Genomic DNA, 21,023 nt, shown 5'->3' on the forward strand with positions numbered 1-21,023 from the left:
ATAAAAATTCTCAATTTTGTAGGATGAATTTTATATTCAATTTCACTTATAAAAAATATTATTTATAATATAAAAAATAGAAATGATTCATGTCTCACACACACACATATATTTTTCATTATCAACGTAAATAAAATCAATTTGATTTTTCAAAAAAAAAAAAAAAAAAAAAAAAAGAAAGAAGAGAAATCAATTTGTCTCTCAGATATAATGAATCAGTAAATATACTTGCTTCCTCAAAAGTAATTTATGATCGAAATCGTTGAATAATTTGTGCGTGAGACGAGCATGAACGATCGTCCGGCCAAATTAGATTCGGCCTTCTCCAAACCCTAATTGGGTATTCGAAAGTGCAGTGCTCCAGCACATTAGCTGCTCAATTATGGAGCATTCGTGGCGTTCAAGACCGCAGATGGGTAATCTCTGCCCTGTCTGTTCAAATTCCCACTTCCCGTTTTGCCTTCCTCCGCCACAAAATTTCAGACTGCCAACACCGCCTTCACAGTACTCAGAGCAATTCTTCCACCGTCACATACCTCCTATTCCTCCGTCTCATCCTCCGTCATATGACCCGTTCGTCGACCACCAAGGCCCCCACGCTGCGAATCCTTACGCGCCACCACCGCAACTTTTCCCACGACCATGGAGCAATAACTCTAATGTTGGTGAAGGTTTTTATGGAAATCTGAAACCCAGGCTAGATTATGACGATGCCCAGACGATTGGTGCCAAGAGAATGAGAGTCGACTATTCCGGCCACAGTTCTGGTCCTGGCCACTATTTGAATGGCAGTTGTATGATCCAATCTGGGGAAGACGAGAGGAGATTGAAATTGATACGCGATCATGGTGCTATGAATCATGATTTAAACAGGAGCAATGATTTGGGAAAGAAAATTTCAGCTTATACTTTCGAGAAGATAAGCAATTTTAGCCATCTTTTCCAGGGTAACGAGAGCGGAAACTTTAAAGAAAGTAATATTTACGAAAAGCGAAATTATGATACCCAACTTGAGTATAGACAGAAGGAGATCGTGGAGTTAGGGCGATTGCAATATAATCGAAGTGAGAATAATTTTATGCAGAATCAAGTGTGCGAGAATAAAGGTGACAGGGCTGATGGTTATAAAAATTTTGATCAGGCCCATGGAGTTCATCAAACGCACATATATAATACTTTACCTACTCCACATGAGATAATTAAGTTTCCAACCGAAAGCCAGCCAGAGTTTAGCAAATGCATCTCACAGTCGGGTGCAACGCTCCATCAAGCTATGGAGCCTAATTATTATAGTTTATCTGGTTCAAGCGATCAAAGAGGTCAGTTGAAGCCATCACAGGGGTATAATGGGCAGCCTCCACTTCCCACATCACCTCCACCGCCACTCCCAGTAGAACTTACTGGGTTGAACTCTTTGAATCCAGGCACCACATCATCTGCATCCACTGGTAGTTCCCTGTTTCCAGTTCCAGCTGAATCTGCACCCTCTTTGCGGGCACCTTATCCCGTGATTTCTGAAGGTGTCTCATCTGAAGCTAATGAATATTCAAGAAAAGGCAATCCAAATTCAGGTGGTTATTACACTGAGGTATGGTACTAGCTAAAGTTCTGATCTACTGTCCCCGTATTTGATAATATAAGGTGAATGTTTAACAGTAATATATACGTCATGTTAGAATTGATACCGACATCCCCAAGATTGTGCAGGAGGAATGCTTGAATGATCAACACCGAACTCGACTGAAAAAGATAAAATATTTTTGTAGGCAATTCTAAGTGCATTAGCATTAGAAAATAATACTTCTGTTGTTTGATTGCAAGAAACTAACATTTCTAAAAATAGTTCGAATACATGGCTATGGACTGCTTATTTAGCAGTGTCCTGGAAGTAATTAAAGAAAGTTCATAGGTTTATGAATGCTATATATCTTGTTGTTGTTTAATTATTCATTACAGGTGGAAACTTACTTGTAGATCTTAATGTAGATTTTATTATCATGCTTTTAAGGAAATTCAAGCCTTTCAGATGGCACCATCCAAGATGTATCTAAGAGAAAGTGAAGATATTCCATCACATCATCTCTTCTCAGAGAAGCCCATGGCTTTGGATGCCTCACACATTCTAAAAAAACCACATCGCAGTAGCCGTCCAGATCACATCGTCATAATTCTGCGAGGGCTTCCAGGTTTTATTCATATATATATATTCTCCTTTTCTTGCAAATATCTTTACCATATAAATTGTGCTTTGATTTTTTTAATCTATACTGAAATCTATATTTTCTTTTTTCTTATTCATGTTGTTTGCCTCTGAAAAGGTCTCTAAATTAACTGCTGTGTGTGTGTATGTGTGTTTGGTGGGTTGTCCATGACCTGGAGTTTAGCTTGTTGTCTGAACATGATATAACTTAAAAATTACAGCTAGGTTAGACAGAAAAGTTTATATTGCGATGTTAGTAATAATGCCTTGAATGCGATTTCTGATGATTATAGTGGCTTTGCATACGTGATTGCTTATAGTAGCATTATACTTGGGTTGCTATATGAGCTATTGTTTAAGTGTGGAATCCACATATTGTAAAAATTGTGTGCTAAATGGGTTAAATGCTGTTGGTAAAAACTATGTAAATATTGTATTATCTGCTAAGAGTATTTGCAAATTTATTATGATCAGGCAGTGGCAAGAGCTACCTGGCAAAGATGTTACGTGATCTTGAGGTTGAAAATGGTGGCAGTGCTCCACGGATTCACTCGATGGATGATTATTTCATGATTGATGTCGAAAAGGTGTTTCATGTTTTAATGTGTAACCAAGACAAGTATGCATATTATATGTAAATGGTTTTTTCTCTGTGCATAGGTTGAAGACAGTGAGGGTTCAAAATCAAATTCTTCAGTTCACGGGAAAAAACCAACTAAGAAGGTCATGGAATACTGTTACGATCCCGAGATGGAAGAGGTGACAATGTCAATTCAATAATTTAGTTACACATATGAGTTTATAATATTAATTATATTAATGGCACATGTGACCTTAACTGCATGCAATCTCAAGTTTTGTCTTTGAGATTGAGGACAGTTGAAATATTATGACTAATACTAGTACATGGTAATGTGTTGAACTATAATGGATCTTATGGTATTGCTAATCATATTCTGGTGAGGGTATTTTTATATGATGTAAAGATTTAAAATTAGGTGATTTAATAGCCAAAAGGGGCCAGGATATCTCGTGAAGTTGGTTCTGCAGTGATAATCTGATATGGTTGCTGTTCCACTGTAACCTTAGTCAGGAAGAGCGTGCTTTCTGAAAATAAGTGAACGCTGAAAGAACTTTTTAGTCACCCTTTGGTTTGTGCAAAATTGAAAATTTCCGATTGGGTCAAATTTGAATTCGAACTTGGATTAATCCTAATTGTTTTATACTTGTGTGAGATAAATGCTATTAGCACGGTTCTCTTAAGTAGTTGCAAAAGATAAAAATCTTCTAGCAATGAAGCGTACACCGAGAAGAAGCATTTGATTTTATGTTATTTCTCGTGTAGAATACATTATTTAATGATGCTGCCTAAATATTTTTAAAAGGGTTGTGCTGTGAGAGCACAGTTTTATAAGTGGTAGGCATGCAATTAGAAATGCTCCTATAGCCTGTTAAATTATTTTTCAGTCTCGTGAATTGGTGATATTTTAATGAAAGGTTTACTGTGAATATAGATTTAGCACCTTGTATATTCTCTTCTTAACTGTTATAATTGAATTTATTATTCTTGCTATAACATTTTGTCTGTCTATCAGGCTTATCGGTCAAGCATGCTGAAGGCATTTAAAAAAACCCTTGATGAAGGGGTTTTCTTCTTTGTAATTGGTATGACTTTTCTGTGGAGAAAGCACAAGTTATTTTCAAAACAATAATTTCCCTGCTTTTTCTTGCTTTTAATTTCCCTTTTTTGATAACATTTACATTAAAGGCGTTGGTGAGGAATGGTTTTTTATTTTCTTTGAGATACGATGATGTGCGATTCATTTCAAACTTTACTTTCATTTTGGTTTTCATCTTGTTTAAGTAACAAAAATAATGTTGGTGTTTCTTATGTTGCTGGTTGTAGCTTTGACATTACCAGTTTGCATTCTACAGGTCTTTCAGACTCATTTACGACGCTTCTCTTGAAAAATTTCCATTTGGACATATAAAGTATTTTCTTTCACCTTAGGATAGTTTATACGCAGAAATAGTTGAAAGGCGTAGTCTTCTTATAGCTTAAATGGTCATGCAGTGCCTTTGCACTGCTTCAGTTTGACTAACTACAGATGCAGTTTATTTGGCAATTGATCCATTTCTTGATGCTATTTGTGCTTCATCTTAGTGGATGACCGCAATCTGCGGGTAGCTGATTTTGCTCAGTTTTGGGCAACTGCAAAGGTATATCATCATTCTCTGTACTTTGGTCTCTCTATGTGTGCTGCTCTCTCTTCTGGGTAAACATAGAGGTCCATTATATCTTGGTCTTATTTGCGGATTTTATGTAGCAAGTTAAGTTGTTTGTTCTGGTTTGAGGGGTGTCTCGACGTCATACTTACGAAGCTACTCAAAAAAATAATTGAATGAATAGAGTGAGAAGAGATTTTTCTCCAGTCTTACCACTGTCCATGTATATTTCTCAGTCTTTCTTACTTCTTCTTTCTTGCTGTTTGATTGTATTTGTAGATGAAGGACCTTCTTTGATATCCCTTGGTCTGTGTACAGTGCAGAAGTTGAAGTAATTAACACCGTTTAAATAATGTCAATTATTTTCCTTGAAATTCTTTATAAATTCTATATTGATTCTTAAATGTCGTGCTTTTCCGGTTTTTGAACTTCCAAATAATTTGGAAGTATTTTTGGAATTCAAATTTTGTAATCCTTCCGTGCTTTTTACAAGAACTTTGAATTACCCTTTCCTTTCTGCTTCTCAGTTCACCTGCTTTTCATTATATCATTTCAATGACATACTTGTAAATGTATTGTGATTCTGATTACCGTAGTTTGTGAACTTCTGTGAACAAGCCCTCTTTGAACATTCTCGAAGAGAAACCTTGCATAAATTCCATGCAATAACTGTATCATTATTTGAATATTGTCTGTGAAGCAACCCATTTGACAGCCCTCCAGTCTTACTATTTTCAGTAGTACAAACAATTTCATAGTTTTAGTAACTATCAATTTCAGGTTTAGTGGTGGGTTCAGAAATTGTTAACTGCTTCACCTACATCCCCACCACTCCATGTGGTAGTGTGTCTTTGTAAAATTTATTTATTTTTTTTAACACTAAAAAGCCTCATAATTTTCAAACCCAAACTCTAAGGTCATCCCTAATCTACAATCTCAGATATGTTTCTTATGGCTAGGGTTTGTTGTTGTTTGATTACATATGATGGCTTTCTCCACTGCCCTTTTTTTTCCTGGTTTGGCTATTGGTGTTTTACGGCAAATGGTTCAAAGACATCTGAGTTGCATGATTTAAATTTGAATGAATTCATTGTGAGCTGTGTTAGGGTTTTAGATATATCAGTGTGACTTGGCATTAACACAAGGAATACATAATATAATTTTGAAACCAATCAACTCGAATTTGCAGTATAAAAAGTAGCATGGGGATTATTGTTTATTCCTTTGGCAATTTGGTTTGAAATTTTACTGAACTGAATTAATTGATGATATTACTTTTTAACATCTTGATCGCCCTACCGTAATAAAGGAAATGGAAACACTTCCAAAGGTTTTATGCATACTCTTCTTGATACAACTTGATTATATTTCTCTTGTTGCTAGTTGAGCTTCTCTATTCATCCTGTGTTAGTGTGTTATATTTATTTACTTTTATAATCATATGTGGACATGCTATTTTGCAATCATTTTCTGCTTAAAATTTATTTCAATTCTTTAATTGCAGAGATCTGGTTATGAGGTTTACTTACTAGAGGCCACATACAAAGATCCAGTGGTGAGTTTCTTGTTTGGATTTTGTTACTTTCTCATGATACTTTTTGGTTAATAAAGTAAATATTTTAGCTCGTCATAGTTATCTACCCAAGTTATTATTCGTTATAGAGTGCATTAGATCCACAGGTTAAGTAAAATGATTGGATAAATATGCCATGGAACCTTCCAGCACGTGGAAGTTGAAATTATATTGTACTGCCAGTGTTCTTCAATGGACATTATTTTTCATTGTGTTCCTCAGGGTTGTGCTGCAAGAAATGTTCATGGTTTCACTCAAAATGACATACAAAAGATGGCCAAGCAATGGGAGGATGCACCGCCCTTATACATGAAGCTAGACGTCATGGTATTTAATAGTATAGTTTCCCCGTTTTGCACCAAGATTTTGCTTGACAAGAATTTGTCAAGACTCTGGATATTTGCATTTTCTGTGAATTTTAACCCTGAAACTCACTAACTGATTATATTGCAGTCTTTACTCCATGGAGATGGTTTGGAGGAAAATGGGATTCGAGAGGTAAATTCACTGCCCACATTGCTGTGGGGTTTCTCTTTTCCTTTTTTCATCTTTTACTGCACAAAAAATTCAACCTATGATGTTGCCAGTGATTTCATCTTTAATATAATTATGGTTTCTTGCTTGTTGGCTTATTCTTTGTTAAGCCAGATCTTTACTATTCTATCATTCTGTGAAATAATGTTTAATAACCTAAATTTCCTTAGGTTGACATGGATACAGAAGATTGAGATCATATTGGGGGCCTCCCTGGTTCAGAATGTGCAAGTGCTGAAAACACGAAACTTTCTGAAGGTAATTTAGCTGCCGGTCGTATTGCTTGAATTCACTCATTTTCTTAGTTTTCAATTGATGGTCTATATTTAGTTCCCTTGCTATCGACATGCGTGAAAGACAACGGACAGAGAAATATCTGGACTGCTATTTATGATGTGACTGCTCACAATCTATAAAGAACTTTGTTCTCAAATAGCAGTTTTATCGTAGAGTTATATTATCCATGTAATCCATCACTGTCTTTATTGCTGTAACAATTACATTACTTCGTCTCAAACTAGCATCTTGATAGTATTCACAGTGGTTATTTCACATCTTGATGACGTCAAATGGATTGAAAATTTTAAAAATAACAATTATGGATTTAGGTGTGATTTTAGGTTCAGTTAGTTTGGTCACCTGTAGAAGTTAGTCGTATCATGTTACTTCATAATTTCATGGGAAATTATTGTGCAAAAACTTGTACACCTTGTCCAACTAACCCATTATTTCATGTTAACTGGGTAACAATCATTTTTGTTTTAATCCTTATAAGGAACATCTGTATTGATCATCTATAGGACGCAAGACATGATGCAATGAATCATTTACAATTATTTTAGAAGAATGTCTTGTTTGCTGAAGATACATTTTATCATCACCAATTTACATCCTTTTTTATCCAATTAATAAGGATTTTGGGCTCTTGATGGTTACTGAGTAATTCTTTTTGCGTGCTAGTTTGAAAGAATCCACATTTTGTATAATTTAGTATGTTATTTTCGAAAAAAACTAGGAACATCAAAAGACGAGCAGAGGTTTTATGCTGTAGAACAATGTCCGATAGAGGTGGTGACAGAATTGGGAAAGAGCAAATGGTCAAATGATTTGGACGAGGATGATGTGCGAAAAGCTGAAGTGACCAGGGTAAAATTGAGTGCTCTCTCTGGTTTAGCTAAATCATACAGCAACCAAGGTAAATGTGTATGTTGGGCTGATCAGGTAAACGACTAGTCGACTGCTGTCTTTTTCATTAGTTAAATAAGTCATCTGGAGTGTGTTTCAAATTAAACTTTTAACTTTGGTGTTAGGCAGTACTTGAAGAGATTTCAGGGTTTCGTAAAACTTTTAAGATGGACGTACATAAGCTCCAAAATAAAATTTTGAGGGCTCATATAGGCAATTAATAATAGAAGAATTTTTTTTAAAGATGTAACAAACTTAAAACGAGTTTGGAATCTTGAACTTCCACTGTTTGTGTTAGACTAGATAATTACCTTTATTATCAACATTTTCATGTTTTGATATTGATATTTTTGGATTATGGTCTCTTCAGGTTGGCAGTATTGGTTTCTCAATAGGCGCTGCCAAAACAGCAAATGTATCTTTAGTAATTGGTCGTGGTTCTGGGTACAACTTGGTGAGATTCCTACTCGTCTTATTTACTGTAAAGCTTTCCATTATACTTGATTGTTTTGTGCTAAAATACATATGAGGTCTATAATAACATTTACCCAGACGAACTCTATTGAGCTGCCGTGTGGCCTTGCCGACAATGGTGCAAGGTAAGGCAAAGTATGCTCCTCTGAAGGCCTTAGCTGATCTGTTTTGACTTATGGTTGCAGAAGTCGAATCCCCTGCCAGAGGAAGATAAGCTCGCTCAAAGAACTGTTGGATCAAAGAGACAAAAAATACTCCAAGACCAATTACGTGCTGAGCGTGAGGCTTTCAGAGCTGTTTTTGATAAAAGACGGCACATAATTGGTGGGGTCGACATGGATGAGGAATAATATGCATAATTTTTGCGTGGTTTCGCATTGTTGTAAATTGTGAGCATACCTCAAAATCTTTTTGGTGGGTATTTGCTCTCTTTAGATGGCGTTGCACGTTTAAAGCCAAAGATCAACAACATCTAAAGTCTGGTAAAGGTTCTCATAGGTTTATGGATTGTATACTCGATTTTTCGTTCAAGAGTCAACGTTGGGAGTTGTAGACGTAGAAATATAGAGAAGAATCTTTTTATGGCATGTTGAATGTTTTTTGTAGTGCTGTTTTAAACTTGATGTTGAATTGTGCATATGTTATGCTATTTCCTGAAAATGTCAAAGATTTTAGGGGTTCCTGTGCGCTGTACCCGGTTGATTCTGCGACGAACATTCAAATTTTCGGTGCCATCAGACATCAATCAACAATGGATGCCCGCCTTCACATACAAAACGACCTTGGAGTGACCCAAGGCAAGTTAACACAATTCAAAATTGATGTGTAAATGAATAATACACTCGTCTTGAAATCTAATCGACTAAAAGATTCAAATAAACTAATCCTCACATGATGGTTCTCTGACTAATGGACCAAATATTTTGAATAAATATATTAATTGTATATGATGCAAAAATTATCATAGAATATATTATTAAAAAATATATATGCACACGCACATTGAAGTTAAAATATTATGCGAGTCATTCCAGCATGCTTCTTGGTAGTTTCTGTTCGTTGACTGCAGCACCTGAGGCATGCCTTTTTCAAATTCGGAAGCTCTATTTTAAAGCTGACGTATCTTGTCCTGCAAATAATGCCTACTAACATTATTTATTTAGAAAAATTGAAGATTTAATTTAATGAGTGTGATGCAATCAATAAACCTGATATGGTTCATCCAGTCTCTTGCGAGTTATGAGACAGTTTCACATGTCTAAATTTATAAAATAGATTGATCTAGTTCAAAATTAGAGTAAAAAAAACATTTTTGACAAAAAATAATATTTTTTTTTATAAATTGATCGATGGAGTAAAAAACATTAACTTATGAAATTATCTTATATGAGTTTTGCGTACATAAATTAGTTAATAATAATGATGATGAAAAATTGTGACAGTGCGTGTTCGTTGATGGTGTGCCGTGATGTGAAATCATTCTTTAATTGTGTGACTAATCCTTGTTGTGACGCATATATTAGTTAAGGTGTTACTTTTTAAAAAAAATGTTTTATAGAAGAAAATATTTTATGTAAATTGATTGAATAATAATTTGTAGACTTGATTTTATTGTCTTAAGTCTGAGAATATATATTTTTTTATTAGAATTAAATATAAAATACCGTTTTTATATATTAAAAAAATTAAATAAATAAGGATAATTGTATGTATCACAGTATCAATACACAGCAAATCAAAATGTAAAAAAAAGGAAATTATTTTATTTGGAAAATGAAACGAAAATATTGACTAGCACAGTAAGCCACAGGAAAAAAGGTTCAATGTGATGGATGACTCAGGTCTTTGACAAACCCCATTTGCAAATGGAAAAATACACACATTAATTGTGTCATTTCGATATATTAAATAAACATTATATTATATTGTTTGTGAAAAAACAAAGAATAACCAGATATGGTGGGGGAAATAATTTGGTTAAATTCATATGTCCTAAAATCAATGTCAGTAGCAAAATTTAAATTTTGCTATATCCACCGTTAATTAAAAACAATAATGGTGAATAATTTGGTCAAGAATGTAAGTAAGTAACTTCCTCCTAGGCGGCAAAGGTAGAAATAAATTATGAATAAACAATTAACATATATATATACAGTCAAAACACTTTGTTTGATTAAACTATTTTTCGGTCCGTTATGGCGTGAAATTTGACCTCAAGTTTGTTCTACTACTATAAATACCCATACAAATATTTCAAGACAAAAAGCACACATGCAAGTACATACATAAACAAAACACACATTAATCTTGCACAAAATTATATAGCAAAAATGGCAGCAGTAGCTAACCATTGCATGGCCAGTTCTTCCAACATCAAATCCGCGAAACGGACCTCCTTCTCATCCCCAACGGCACATGCCAAACATTCGGTTCATTTCACGAGTAACAAAGTAAGAATGCAAAATTTTGAGTTATTGCATGCGGAATAAAATATTTATTGTTCTCAAAATATTTTATCTTGAATGTTCATATAGAAATACAAGGAGTTGTCTTCACTATCCATGAATGGTTGCCAAAGTGAAGATCCTAGAGCACCAATTGGTACCATTGAGACCAAAACATTTCCAATGGCACCCACACCAGCTTCGGCTGCTGATCGTCTCAACTCAGCCATTTACGACTTGAAATCGAACCCATCACAACTTGATTCTGGGATTATTCGTCTCGAGGTATATATATATGTCGTCAGTTATTATACGTTTTACACCTTTTTTTATCAATATCTTCTCATTCAAAAACAACAATTGGATGCATGTTGATGTTAAAGTGAAGAATTAATTAATTCATTTGTGTGCATGTGACACATCATTCAATCTTGTTCCTGATCGATCTTCCACTTTTACATGGCAAAGATTATGCAAATTACGAAATTTAAAAAAAAAAATTGATCTACATATATTCAGAAGTAAACATATTTTCTTCAAAGCTGGTTTTATGTATATTAATACATAACTCATATTACTCTATAGTTATAGTAACATCAATATCATATTAATTTGTGATATTTGGTATTATATATTTCTACTCAAATGCAAAAACGAATAATTTGTTAAAAAAATACTCAAACACACGCAGCATGCTATATATATATATATATATATATAATACTGTTAGCCCTCGAGAGCATGAGTTCGAATTCGATGGATATTTCTCTGATGTTCAATGGTTTTTGTAAAAGGTGCCGATTGACGAGCACATTGAGGCACTAGATTGGCTTCGATCACAGAGCTTAGATTCTGTGCTCCCACGCAGTTATTATTCTGGTCGCGAATCGTCCATCGTTCCCAGTCGTCATAATAATAATGAAGAAAAGTTAGTCGGTGTTGCTGGATTTGGTTCAGCCGTTTCATTTCGCCATCTCGACGGATTCTCTTTGAATGATTGGCATTCCATCAAAAGGTAGCTTTAAATTTAGTTTCCATTTCCTATGACCTAATTTTCGAGACGCGAAGTGTACATATTCCAACAAATATATATGATTTTGATCAGGTTCTTGTCTAAAAGCTCTCCACTGATCCGTGCTTACGGTGGAATGCGTTTTGATGCAAGAGCTAACATATCACCCGAGTGGCAAGACTTTGCGTCTTTTTATTTCATGGTCCCTCAGGTAATTAATTAGTTTCTTTTCCGAATGCAAAACTAAAAAACAAAGGTTACGTACAAAGTAATGAAAATCTGAAGTTTATATGTATATGGGGTTAATGAATAATATTGCAGGTTGAATTTGATGAGTTTGAAGGAAGTTCGATGATCGCAGCAACCGTCGCATGGGACAACCGCCTTTCGACAACATACGAACAAGCAGTTGCCGCACTTGAGGCCACCATGTGGCAGCTTTCATGTGTCATCAAATCGAACAATAATTCTTCCGAACAACCTATTTTGCTCGATCAAATTCACGTTCCAAACCAAATATCTTGGGAACTAGCTGTCAACAAAGCCTTGGACTCCATTAAAAGCAAAGATTCCAATCTAACCAAGGTTCTAATCTAGCAAGATCCTCCTAACTTGTTTTTTGTGGCATAAATTCATGAATGGTTACCTGAAAATTTATATGTATACAGGTTGTACTTGCACGTAGCAGCCGAGTACATACAAATGCAGAAATCGACCCCTTGATGTGGTTGGAAGCCTTACAGGCTGAAGGGGTTAATTCCTATCAATTTTGTCTCCAACCTCCTCAAGCACCTGCTTTCATCGGGAACACTGTGAGTATAAATTTTCATGACTTGTATCCGTACCCTTTAGTATTAGACGCTTAATTTGAATTCGTTGTCTTGCAATATTTTGATATTCTTCTGTGTATATTGTGAATCAGCCCGAACGACTATTTTACCGGGACCAGCTTAGTGTCACCAGCGATGCATTGGCCGCTACACGAGCCAGAGGAACATCGGAGGCTCTAGATTTACAGATTGGACGCGATTTGCTTTCAAGGTAATTAACTGGTTATCAGATTGTTAAAAAGTTATCGTATCACTTGGATGCTTGATATTATGAGCAGCATCATTTTGTTTGGTGATTCATTTGCAGTCCTAAAGATCACCATGAATTTGCAGTAGTACGAGAAAGCATCAGAAGAAAACTCGAAGTAAGTTTAGCTTATAGATAATCCATAATTCACTGATTAAAGCAATATTTGGATTCATTTTTAGAGTCAATGCATTATTGTTTGATTTCTGACATGATAATTCTTGAACGTCTTTAGGCTATATGTTCGAGCACAATAGTCGAACCAAACAAAGCTCTGAGGAAACTCCCACGAGTTCAACATCTTTACGCTAAACTCACAGGCACACTCGAACAAGAAGATGATGAGGTATATATATATATAGGTCCCTGCTTATTTTATTCAACTTTGTCACTTGGAATCATAATATGTATAAAGCAGAGACTGAATATCTAAAAATATTTTCCAGTTTAAGATTTTGTCGTCTCTTCATCCGACTCCAGCTGTTTGTGGGCAGCCTATGGAGGACGCCCGAGTATTTATAATCGAAACTGGTAAGCAAACACTACTCAGCTGGCCTTATAAGTCATAATTCAAATCCCTTAGTGTCCTCGATCGTTTCAACTATCATTTGAGTTTTATGAATATGGATGACACTGATTCATTAGATATTAATCAATGACGCAGAATCATTCGACCGAGGATACTACGCTGGCCCTGTTGGGTGGTTTGGTGGTGCAGAGAGTGAGTTTGCTGTAGGAATAAGATCAGCCTTGGTTGGCAAGGTAATATTAGTATTACCTTAACAAAGATATTGCCACATATGAATTAAATTTATCAAAAATCGTCACGATTTTATAGATGAAACTAAATAGTTTTGCATTTAAATTTGCCAGGACGTTGGTGCTATATTGTACGCGGGAACTGGGATAGTAGAAGGGAGCAAACCAGCCATGGAATGGAAGGAATTAGAGCTCAAAACCTCACAGGTATATATATGTTTTAAATACATGAAATTTGACACTTTTGCAATCACTTGTTTAAAAGAGAATGGATTTTAAATGTACGTTAGTTTGATTTTCATGTATAGTTCACTAAATTGATGAAACACGAAGAAGCTCGAATGGCCATAAGCGGACAGCCCTGAAGGATGGAGTATTGAGAGAGCTTACTCCGGACATATATATGGTCAACATCTGCAGATATAACAGGAATAGAGATATCAGAAATCCAATTCTTTCCGGTTGATCTCCGGCCCTCCCACATTATTTAATTTCTTGTAAAGATGAATAAAATTTTGATTTTATATGTTCATTTAGTACTTCGTTTAATTAATTAATGGAAGAATTATCGGATTTTTTCTTCTGTCTTTCTTTGTTGTCTTATGGTTTCCTCTGTTTTTCCGTTCAACAGGGTTAAATTGCAAAGAAATACCTATGTTAACTTGTGATTTATCTTGAGTTTAATACTGATATGAAAGACAGACGTGAAGTTGGACCGTGGAAATTGAATAATTTAATTGGCAGCCAAAGAGATAGGTTAATTTAATCATTTAATAATTTTTTCGTTCCGTTCATTTAATGTTTTAAATTTAAAAAAAAACTCTCAGTTTCAAATATTAATTTAAAATATAAAAATCACATTTCTTTAAAATTTAGGAATAAAAAGATTGAATTAAGTTATCTTTGTATTTCGAAACTCGAAGTCTTAGCTAGAAAGTTTACTTTTTGAAATTTTTAGAACATTGCCGATGCAATGGATTTGGGGGAATTGCATTTTTATGTTACATCGTGATTTTTTTTAATCTTGAAACTCGTGCCGTTATTTTTATTTTTATTTTTTGGTGCTTTATATAAACTCAAAAGATCAATGTAATAGCTTGCAAACCACGCTAACAGTTAAAAAATACCGCAGAAACCTTGTGTTGCAGGCTCAAATCTGAAATGATAGAAACAAAGAGGAATTGAACCTCATACATTTTTATAGAAGCTCACTGTATCCTACCATCCAAGCTATATTTGGATACATCATGATATGTTTGCTTACGGACCACATTCGCAAACAGTCTGATTAATGTCATACAAAATTATGTCATTAATAATTTTAATGATCTAAAATAAATAATATCTTTCAGAAAATATGCTATGGAATCCAGTACTTGATATTTGAAGCATTACATTGTGTAAAATTAAATTCACAAATGAAACAGAGCAAACCATTTAACAAAAAATCCATAAATTGAATAAAGCAACAAAGGAAATACAGTACAACAATTGCATACTGGTATACTCTTTTATCTTTTCAACACTATTTCATTCATATTTACAAGAAATATCAAGAAAAAAAATTTGGGTGTTGTATTCTATCTATATATCGATCAGCACTTTTGTAAGGCCCCTTATTTCTCACACCTACACACACAATATTTGTACAGGTCAAGATTTATTTAAAGTACCGATAACTCATATAATCAACACAAGTCTAAATTTTATAAAAAAAATCATAGTTTATTTATTAAAAAAAACAGTGAGTCAATCTCAATCAGATCAATGAGTAATTAAATTAGTATTCCAAAGGACTAGACAAAATTTTTGAAAAGAAATAATCCACGGATCCTAAAAGAACTCAAATGCCAGAATTTAAGTTTCCAAATTCTAGTGAACATTCTCCATGTCATCATCATCCTCAATTATCTCTTATATATATTCTGCATATTCGTCTTCCTCCTCCAGATTATTACATGAAACCAAAATTATTCAGTACACTCATATATCCAGCAAATAATTCGATCTCAAGGACAATAACAAAAGCTTTCACAATAATAAACAATAAATACACATGTAGATAGGATGACATAATGCAAGAATAATAACATAATAACAGAATTCATAGCAGAATTTCTATCATACAACATTTTGATCTTAAGAAAACAAGTGGTGGCTCACATGCTCCCCCTTACGTGTAACACTTTGACCCGCAGGAATCAAGAGGTAACTCACATGACAGACGGAACATAACAACATCCACAATGGGACCCTGTCATGCAAAACTTTGACCATAGGAAAACAAAAGGTGGCTCACGCAGAAACCAAAAGATAACTCACATGACATACATAGCATCCACATTATCACAATAACACAACTAAATACAGAATTCCAACATATAAGGAAACAATAAAGCATCAATTACAACAATATGGATCCAAATCCATTATTGTGGAGCTTTTGCTAAATAACGACGGAATATGAATGTACGCACCCGAGATTCTTATATAAATTGTAATAACTTAAAGCATAAGTCTCGTGTAACACCAAAATCTATAAACATAAGTTATATGCATTAGCTAACATATCCTAAAATAATATTTCTAATCCATTTGTTTTTAAAAGGTATATCTAAGACTCCATATCTCTAAATAATAGGCTTCCCTTAATTTAACAACACTACATACAATTGTACGTTGATGATTCGTATTAAAATTACACTAACTAAAATATAGTTTTACTAGTATTCAAACTCGTAAAGTATTCAATCAGATTGTGGCTTAGCATCTAGATTTAGAGTATCCGAAATGTATAAATTTGAACACGTCATAATTGAAATGATTTCCGATAAACAACCTGTAAACTTAAACTTTACAATTAAATTTCAAAGATTTCTCAATCTTAGTTTTAAATTTCATCTAAAATGTGTATTCCATCTAATCCAATTTTTATTAAATATTTTACGTATAAAATCCAATTAAAACTGAAACTAAATTAAGCAAATTGAACAAAAAGAGAACTAGCATTAACTTACAGTTGTCAAAAGATGCTAAATTGATATGGCCTGTAGACTTCTCTTCTCATATTCGATCGATGATGGGTGATGATTTTATTCTTCGATTTTTTAATTTTATTTTTGTATTTGAAGAGCGTCGCATAAGGGTTTGATGGTGAGAGTTTTAACGTGGAATCATTATAGAAAAGGGTTTTATATAATCGGTCTACATATTTGGATAGGATCGATCACCAAGTCTAAGCCCGATAAAATTCAATTAATAATAATAATAATATATATATACTAGTAACATTATCTAAAAGTTCATATTATTAATTAAAAGATAATACCATCTCTTATTTCGTTTTATTTATTTATTTTTCAAACATTATCTTGATCAAATATTATTTTATCTAATTATATCGTTTTATATATAAATATATATTTTTTAAATTTCTTGGCAACTATTTGGGGTGTAACAACTTTAATGCTGTGGCTGTCCACTCATTGCCATTCGAGGTGCTTCACGTTTCATCAATTTCGTGAACTGTGGAAAATGAGACAACAATTTTCATTTAGAATCAGCTTGATCTTCATCTATTAGCATTCGAATGTTTAGAACATAAATCGGTGTCGAGTTTCATCTATTTGACACAGACCTGTGAGGTTTTGAGCTCTAATTCCTTCCATTCCATTGCTGGTTTGCTCCCTTCTACTATCCCAGTTCCCGCGTACAATATAGCACCAACGCCCTGGCAAATTTGAATGTAAAACTATTTAGTTTCATCGATAAAATCGCGACGATTTTTAATAAATTTAATTCATACGTGGCAATTATATCTTTGTTAAGGTAACACTTATAATATTACCTTGCCAACCAAGGCTGATCTTATTCCTACAGCAAACTCACTCTCTGCACCACCAAACCACCCAACAGGGCCAGCGTAGTATCCTCGGTCGAATGATTCTGCATCATTGATTCATATCTAATTCATCAGTGTCATCCATATTCATAAAATTCAAATGATAGTTGAAACGAGGACACTAAGGGATTTGAATTATGACTTATCAGGCAATCTGAGTGGTGTTTGCTTACCAGTTTCGATTATAAATACTCGGGCGTCCTCCATAGGCTGCCCACAAACAGCTGGAGTCGGATGAAGAGACGACAAAATCTTAAACTGGAAAATATTTTTAGATATTTAGTCTCTGCTTTATACATATTATGATCCAATTAGGAACAAAGTTGAATAAAATAAGCAGGGACCTATATATATATATACCTCATCATCTTCTTGTTCGAGTGTGCCTGTGAGTTTAGCGTAAAGATGTTGAACTCGTGGGAGTTTCCTCAGAGCTTTGTTTGGTTCGACTATTGTGCTAGAACATATAGCCTAAAGATGTTCAAGAATTATCATGTCAATAATGCATTAACTCTAAAAATGAATCCAAATATTGCTTAATTTAATAATCAGTGAATGACGGATTATCTATAAGCTAAACTTACTTCGAGTTTTCTTCTGATGCTTTCTCGTACTACTGCAAATTCATGGTGATCTTTAGGACTGCAAATGAATCACCAAACAAAATGATGCTGCTCATAATATCAAGCATCCAAGTGATACGATAACTTTTTAACAATCTGATAACCAGTTAATTACCTTGAAAGCGAATCGCGCCCAATCTGTAAATCTAGAGACTCCGATGTTCCTCTGGCTCGTGTAGCGGCCAATGCATCGCTGGTGACACTAAGCTGGTCCCGGTAAAATAGTCGTTCGGGCTGATTCACAATATACACAGAAGAATATCAGAATATTGCAAGACAACAAATTCAAAGCGCTGAATGCTAAAGGGTATATATGGATACTTTTTCTGGTATACAAGTCATGAAAATTTATACTCACAGTGTTCCCGATGAAAGCAGGTGCTTGAGGAGGTTGGAGACAAAATTGATAGGAATTAACCCCTTCAGCCTGTAAGGCTTCCAACCACATCAAGGGGTCGATTTCTGCATTTGTATGTACTCGGCTGCTACGTGCAAGTACAACCTGTATACATATAAATTTTCAGGTAACCATTCATGAATTTATGCCACAAAAAACAAGTTAGGAGGATCTTGCTAGATTAGAACCTTGGTTAGATTGGAATCTTTGCTTTTAATGGAGTCCAAGGCTTTGTTGACAGCTAGTTCCCAAGATATTTGGTTTGGAACGTGAATTTGATCGAGCAAAATAGGTTGTTCGGAAGAATTATTGTTCGATTTGATGACACATGAAAGCTGCCACATGGTGGCCTCAAGTGCGGCAACTGCTTGTTCGTATGTTGTCGAAAGGCGGTTGTCCCATGCGACGGTTGCTGCGATCATCGAACTTCCTTCAAACTCATCAAATTCAACCTGCAATATTATTCATTAACCCCATATACATATAAACTTCAGATTTTCATTACTAATTTGTACGTGACCTTTGTTTTTTAGTTTTGCATTCGGAAAAGAAACTAATTAATTACCTGAGGGACCATGAAATAAAAAGACGCAAAGTCTTGCCATTCGGGAGATATGTCAGCTCTTGCATCAAAACGCATTCCACCGTAAGCACGGATCAGTGGAGATCTTTTAGACAAGAACCTGATCAAAATCATATATATTTGTTGGAATATGTACACTTCGCGTCTCGAAAATTAGGTCATAGGAAATGGAAACTAAATTTAAAGCTACCTTTTGATGGAATGCCAATCATTCAAAGAGAATCCGTCGAGATGGCGAAATGAAACGGCTGAACCAAATCCAGCAACACCAACTAACTTTTCTTCATTATTATGACGACTGGGAACGATGGACGATTCGCGACCAGAATAATAACTGCGTGGGAGCACAGGATCTAAGCTCTGAGAACGAAGCCAATCTAGTGCCTCGATGTGCTCGTCAATCGGCACCTTCACATGCAATACAAAATAACAGTTTTTATGTCACATTTATAATTCAAGAAGCAAACAGGAAAATATTTTTTTTCGTAAAATTCATGGGTTTTATTTAAATATTGTTATATTATGCATGTTCGTTATATATATCAGATTCATTTATTCAGTTTGATGTACTTAAAATGTAATAAAATATATTGTTAATGAGCATGTTTTTATTAAAATTAAAGTTTTTTCCTTTCCTTTATTCTAATAAATAACTAAATCTTTCTTAGAAGCTGGGGATTTTTCAAATGCATGAAAGTAATTTATGACTACAACATAGCACATATAGCTAATATACCTCAAGACGAATAATCCCGGATTCGAGTTGTGACGGGTTCGACTTCAAGTCGTAAATGGCAGAGTTGAGACGGTCTGCTGCCGAAGCTGGTGTTGGAGCTAATGGAAATGTTTTGGTCTCGATGGTGCCGACCGGTGCTCTAGGATTATCAACTTGGCAACCATTCATTGATAGTGAAGATAACTCCTTGTATTTCTGCTACACATATATATTGTCAATCAACCAATATAAACTTTAAGAAATAGGTTTTTTTTAAAAAAAAAAAAAAAAAGTCTCATTCTTACATGATTATCGAAATGAACCGAATGGCATGCAATCGGGTTCGGACTTGAAACTTTGGATGATTTCACGGATTTGATATCTGTAAAAAGGGCAGTGCAATGCTTAGCAAGTGTAGCCATGTGTGCTGTCTGAATATAGTACTTTCTCGCAAAAACCTACGAGTTATACTAATGCATGGAACTTCCCTTGGTCTTTATATAGACAAGTGATATAATTAAGTTTGAATTGTCCAATTTCACGCCATAACTGACTAAGAATTTGGAAAATTCTCAAGTATTTAATTGGACTGTGGATAGCACACTCCATCCATAGCTTTCTTGACCGAAATATTTATTTGTTTTTTTTCATTATTTATCAACATATTATATAAATTTAGTGCTCAACTTTTCTGAAGTTTCTTCCACGTTATTTCTTATATTTTTTGGTAGAATATATGCGTTCAAAGTATAATTTGTTAGATTGTGCGTGCTTGAATTTTACAGCTAAGAACTCAATTGAACTAAATGTTTAAGAACTGAAAAAAATAGAATTTTATATGAAATTGAACTGATTAATCTTTGATATCAACAGATTTCTAGTCATCTCTTCTTCTTTTTTTTTTTTTTTGCTTAAAGTTAATTCGATATTATTTTATTGGGTTTTCCCCCTTACAGTATTAGGACACATTATCATTCTATTGACACGAAATTTCGTCAGTCAAATTTGATCACATTTATATCTTTGGAGAAAAAATTCGAGATATTTAATTTTATGGTCTTTCTAGCTGTCAAATGTTCTAGATATATATTTTAATATCGTAAAATTGCTATAATTTTGATGGTACATAGATTATTATTATTATTATTTAACAAAATAAAGCTTATTTCGATATCTAATTTATAAAATCGTGCATCATTAAAAAATAATGCTTTTATGACATGCAACCATAATTTAACGGTACTTGTCTTACCTTTTATATTGAAAACTTTTACATTTTTTAGGGATAATAATGGTAGCACAATATGCCACGTATATGCA

At 34.2% G+C, this 21,023-nt stretch overlaps 2 protein-coding genes and 1 pseudogene across 3 annotated transcripts; 2 read left to right on the plus strand and 1 right to left on the minus strand.

The window, feature by feature from the left end:
• Positions 1-206: 206 nt before the first annotated feature.
• On the plus strand, positions 207-8,843 carry LOC140978390 (uncharacterized; annotated as a pseudogene).
• A 1,639-nt stretch (positions 8,844-10,482) lies between these two features.
• On the plus strand, positions 10,483-14,082 carry LOC140979297 (isochorismate synthase, chloroplastic-like). Its single transcript, XM_073444641.1, has 13 exons — positions 10,483-10,642; positions 10,727-10,921; positions 11,431-11,651; positions 11,742-11,859; positions 11,970-12,233; positions 12,317-12,460; positions 12,571-12,689; positions 12,786-12,843; positions 12,961-13,071; positions 13,172-13,256; positions 13,390-13,487; positions 13,599-13,691; positions 13,793-14,082. The coding sequence occupies exons 1-13, from the start codon at positions 10,523-10,525 to the stop codon at positions 13,847-13,849; spliced, it is 1,683 nt and encodes a 560-aa protein (XP_073300742.1). The 5' UTR covers positions 10,483-10,522; the 3' UTR covers positions 13,850-14,082.
• A 2,794-nt stretch (positions 14,083-16,876) lies between these two features.
• Positions 16,877-20,154, minus strand: LOC140979347 (isochorismate synthase, chloroplastic-like). Of its 2 annotated transcripts, none has more exons than XM_073444701.1 (13): positions 20,009-20,154; positions 19,725-19,919; positions 19,179-19,396; positions 18,971-19,088; positions 18,594-18,857; positions 18,367-18,510; positions 18,124-18,242; positions 17,970-18,027; positions 17,746-17,856; positions 17,559-17,643; positions 17,332-17,429; positions 17,122-17,214; positions 16,877-17,009 (listed from the first exon to the last, which is right to left on the minus strand). In XM_073444701.1, the coding sequence occupies exons 1-13, from the start codon at positions 20,123-20,125 to the stop codon at positions 16,947-16,949; spliced, it is 1,683 nt and encodes a 560-aa protein (XP_073300802.1). In that variant the 5' UTR covers positions 20,126-20,154; the 3' UTR covers positions 16,877-16,946. The 2 variants fall into 2 exon arrangements, with proteins under 2 accessions (XP_073300802.1, XP_073300801.1); XM_073444700.1 differs by having other exon boundaries at positions 19,725-19,922.
• Between the last annotated feature and the right edge of the window lie 869 nt (positions 20,155-21,023).

This window comes from Primulina huaijiensis, chromosome 6 (genome assembly GCF_012295235.1).
Source record: "Primulina huaijiensis isolate GDHJ02 chromosome 6, ASM1229523v2, whole genome shotgun sequence".
NCBI classification, from domain to species: Eukaryota; Viridiplantae; Streptophyta; class Magnoliopsida; order Lamiales; family Gesneriaceae; genus Primulina; species Primulina huaijiensis.

What these genes read in the sequence shown, in the direction of transcription:
- LOC140979347 (XM_073444700.1), bottom strand. Translation starts at nt 20,125, where the DNA reads ATGGCTACACTTGCTAAGCATTGCACTGCCCTTTTTACAGATATCAAA. An exon ending in GCATCAGAAGAAAACTCGAA is followed by an intron (nt 17,857 to 17,969) that starts GTAAGTTTAGCT and finishes GAACATCTTTAG; the next exon opens with GCTATATGTTCTAGCACAAT. An exon ending in TCGAACAAGAAGATGATGAG is followed by an intron (nt 17,644 to 17,745) that starts GTATATATATAT and finishes AATATTTTCCAG; the next exon opens with TTTAAGATTTTGTCGTCTCT.
- LOC140979297 (XM_073444641.1), top strand. Translation starts at nt 10,523, where the DNA reads ATGGCAGCAGTAGCTAACCATTGCATGGCCAGTTCTTCCAACATCAAA. An exon ending in GGACGCGATTTGCTTTCAAG is followed by an intron (nt 12,690 to 12,785) that starts GTAATTAACTGG and finishes ATTCATTTGCAG; the next exon opens with TCCTAAAGATCACCATGAAT. An exon ending in AGTATTTATAATCGAAACTG is followed by an intron (nt 13,257 to 13,389) that starts GTAAGCAAACAC and finishes TCAATGACGCAG; the next exon opens with AATCATTCGACCGAGGATAC.